At 32.5% G+C, this 2,539-nt stretch overlaps 2 protein-coding genes across 3 annotated transcripts in view; one reads left to right on the forward strand and one right to left on the reverse strand.

Annotated features, from left to right (window-relative positions):
* The window catches only part of LOC111448798 (protein RADIALIS-like 2), a 2,145-nt gene extending 1,090 nt beyond the window's left edge, over positions 1 to 1,055 (forward strand). The window contains exon 2 of the mRNA XM_023088550.1: positions 821 to 1,055. Coding sequence (XP_022944318.1) covers positions 821 to 845 — 25 coding nt within the window. The 3' untranslated portion in view covers positions 846 to 1,055. The remainder of the gene's footprint in view (positions 1 to 820) is intronic.
* A 238-nt stretch (positions 1,056 to 1,293) lies between these two features.
* LOC111449113 overlaps positions 1,294 to 2,539 on the reverse strand; it is a 5,085-nt gene continuing 3,839 nt past the window's right edge. Inside the window, exons 2-3 of one of the 2 annotated variants that reach the window (XM_023088984.1) lie at positions 1,700 to 1,883; positions 1,294 to 1,590 (exon numbers count right to left, since the gene is read on the reverse strand). In XM_023088984.1, coding sequence (XP_022944752.1) covers positions 1,498 to 1,590; positions 1,700 to 1,873 — 267 coding nt within the window. In that variant the 5' untranslated portion in view covers positions 1,874 to 1,883 and the 3' untranslated portion in view covers positions 1,294 to 1,497. Of the gene's footprint in view, positions 1,591 to 1,699; positions 1,902 to 2,539 lie in introns of both variants that reach the window. The other variant, XM_023088985.1, reaches the window with a different exon arrangement.

A 2,539-nucleotide genomic window follows, 5' to 3' on the forward strand; every position in this document is an offset into this window, starting at 1 on the left:
TTTTTTTTTTTTTTTTTTTTTTTTTTTTTTTTTTTTTTTATATATATATATATCCGTACATCTTTTTCTTTACTAGAAAATTCCAATTTCTAAGTCCCTATCAACTTATATTTTAGTTTGCTTTTGAGATTTTTCGCGTCTATTTCAATTATTTTGATATTTTTCATTTTGAAACGTAGCGCTCTCGAGGAACTCTTATTTTCTTATTTTTCATTTTTTCTTTAGGTAAAATATAATTTATTTAATTAAAAAAAAAAAGTCTATAAAATTTATTTATTAGACATTTTAATCACATTTTTATAAGGAAAAATAGGGAAATTTGAAATTAAAATTTGCATTTTGAGGGTTTCCATAGAAAAAGAAAAGCATGCAATCCAATCATCACTCAATTGGTAAATGCAATGGTTCAGATTTTATGAATTTTAAATTTAAAACTCAAAACAATTTACGAGAAACCCATAGCGTGCCACTCACGTGCCTTCTCCACCACTAATTAATACCAATAATTGCGTTGTTAATATAATAATCTCTTAATTGGATTATCCAATCTTATACTAATTTATTGTTTAATGTTCTTATTTATTTTTTTTCTTTTACTACAAATATCAAAACGAGCCCATTACTCGAGAACTAGGGAATTGTTTTAAAATATTATAAATAAATTAAGTAAATTTCAATAATATTTTATTTCAATTCTGGGGTTTTAAACTTTTGAAAAATAATTGATCAATTTTCCAAAATTGAAAAAAAAAAAATAAATAAATAAATTTAAAGTTTTTGGAAATTGCAATAAAGGGGTTAACTTATTTAGTAATTGCAGGATGAGAGACCTGAAGCTTCAATAAATAGGATGAAAATGCAAGCAACTGGGAGGGATGAGAGGAAGAATAAAGGTGGATGGTGGTTGCTGATTTTGCCCCTAAGATGACTAATCTATCAAATTGCAGGAATCCAACAGTGTAAACCTGCAATTCTATGTTTTTTAAGTGTATTTTGCCAACCAAAAATGCTAATCGATGTAGGAGAATTGAATTTACTTTACGTTCTTTTCAAGCTAACAAGGTTAGGATACCTGTTATGTGAGATCTCACATCGACTGTGAAGGAGAACGAAGCATCCTTTACAAGGGTGTGGAAACCTCTCCATAGAAGCCCAAAAGGGAAAGTCCAAAGAGGACAATATCTGCTAGCAGTGGGCTTGGGCTGTTATATGTTATCATCTAAAAAATTAATCGTGACCTAAGTCTGGAAACAGAAATCAAGTCCTTTTAGATAAACTCTAAGCATCAAGAGGTAACCAAACAAGCAAGAAAAATTCCAAGAACAGTATTGGTTGGTGGCTCAAAATATAACACCAATTAATAGCACATCAAGGGAGACAAAACGGTAACGTTTCATGTGGAATCATGTAAAATAGACTATAAATAGGAATCCAAGATTTCATGGAGTTGGTTGAAGATGCAGACAAAGTATCCTTGAAGAAAGGAAGAAAGAGAATTTACTCTGATACTGTTGTTCGAAGAGGCAGAGAACTTTCAACTCCACTTGTCTCTGAATGCCTATCTGCCACAACTTTTGACATACGGAACATCTGTAACGAATCAAAAGATTTTTTAGTTTGTAACGAAACATATCCACCACATATCTCAGAAACATGATTATTTCTCTTTTGGATGCGCAGAGAAGAAAATGAGATTAACCTTGTTGATAGTTTTCTTGAAGCACGATTTGTGTTCGTCCATCGATGCATGAATGAACTCATCGATGTGATCCTTCAAATCCTCCAAGAATGTACCGTCTTCATTTTTCTTCTTTCTACAGGAAGGAATGGGTGGGTTTGCTGCAGCTGATGGTTTATCTTTCTGTTGTTCCATTGGTATTAACCTGGCACCAAAGTTGTAGCTGTGAGGGAAAATGGGTATATAATTAGCTGGGGAGAGAAAAATAGTAAAGCTAAAGGGAAGTGGTTTCAGTTCCACGTTTGCTAATTTAGGGAATGGTCATGGATTTTATAAGTAAGGAATACATCTCCATTGGTATGAGGCCTTTTGGAAAAGCCCAAAATAAAGTCAGGAGAGTTTATGCTCAAAGTAGACAATATCGTATCATTACGGAGGTAGGTTCGTGATTCCTGACACATAATAGCAAATTCAGCTCATTTCATCCAGTGAGTGTGTGTTACAAGGGGAACTTTCACTGCTTTTGCACTGCAGAGTCCACGTTGAATTTTTTCAAGGTAAAAGATGCTTGTAGGTTGATTAAGAAAATTCACCCTATTGTCTATTTCTAGAGATTTTCATGCCCCTAAAAAGATTATTTTAGCTTTCTCCAAGCCTTCCATTTCAAACTCAGAACTTAGAATGCCCTTAAGTTCTTGGAGCTCCATTTTATCCTGACAATCTACTTACTACATACAAAAGAAAATAGGCTAAACTCATGTAAGCTTTCTTTCCAAGCCAAACGCATGTAAGCTTCTAAACTCAGATGGAAAAGGTTTTCAGTTAGGAAGTATGTTTTTTTTTTTTTTTTTTTTTTTTTTT

Source organism: Cucurbita moschata, unplaced genomic scaffold (genome assembly GCF_002738365.1).
Source record: "Cucurbita moschata cultivar Rifu unplaced genomic scaffold, Cmos_1.0 Cmo_Scf00010, whole genome shotgun sequence".
Lineage (NCBI taxonomy): Eukaryota > Viridiplantae > Streptophyta > Magnoliopsida > Cucurbitales > Cucurbitaceae > Cucurbita > Cucurbita moschata.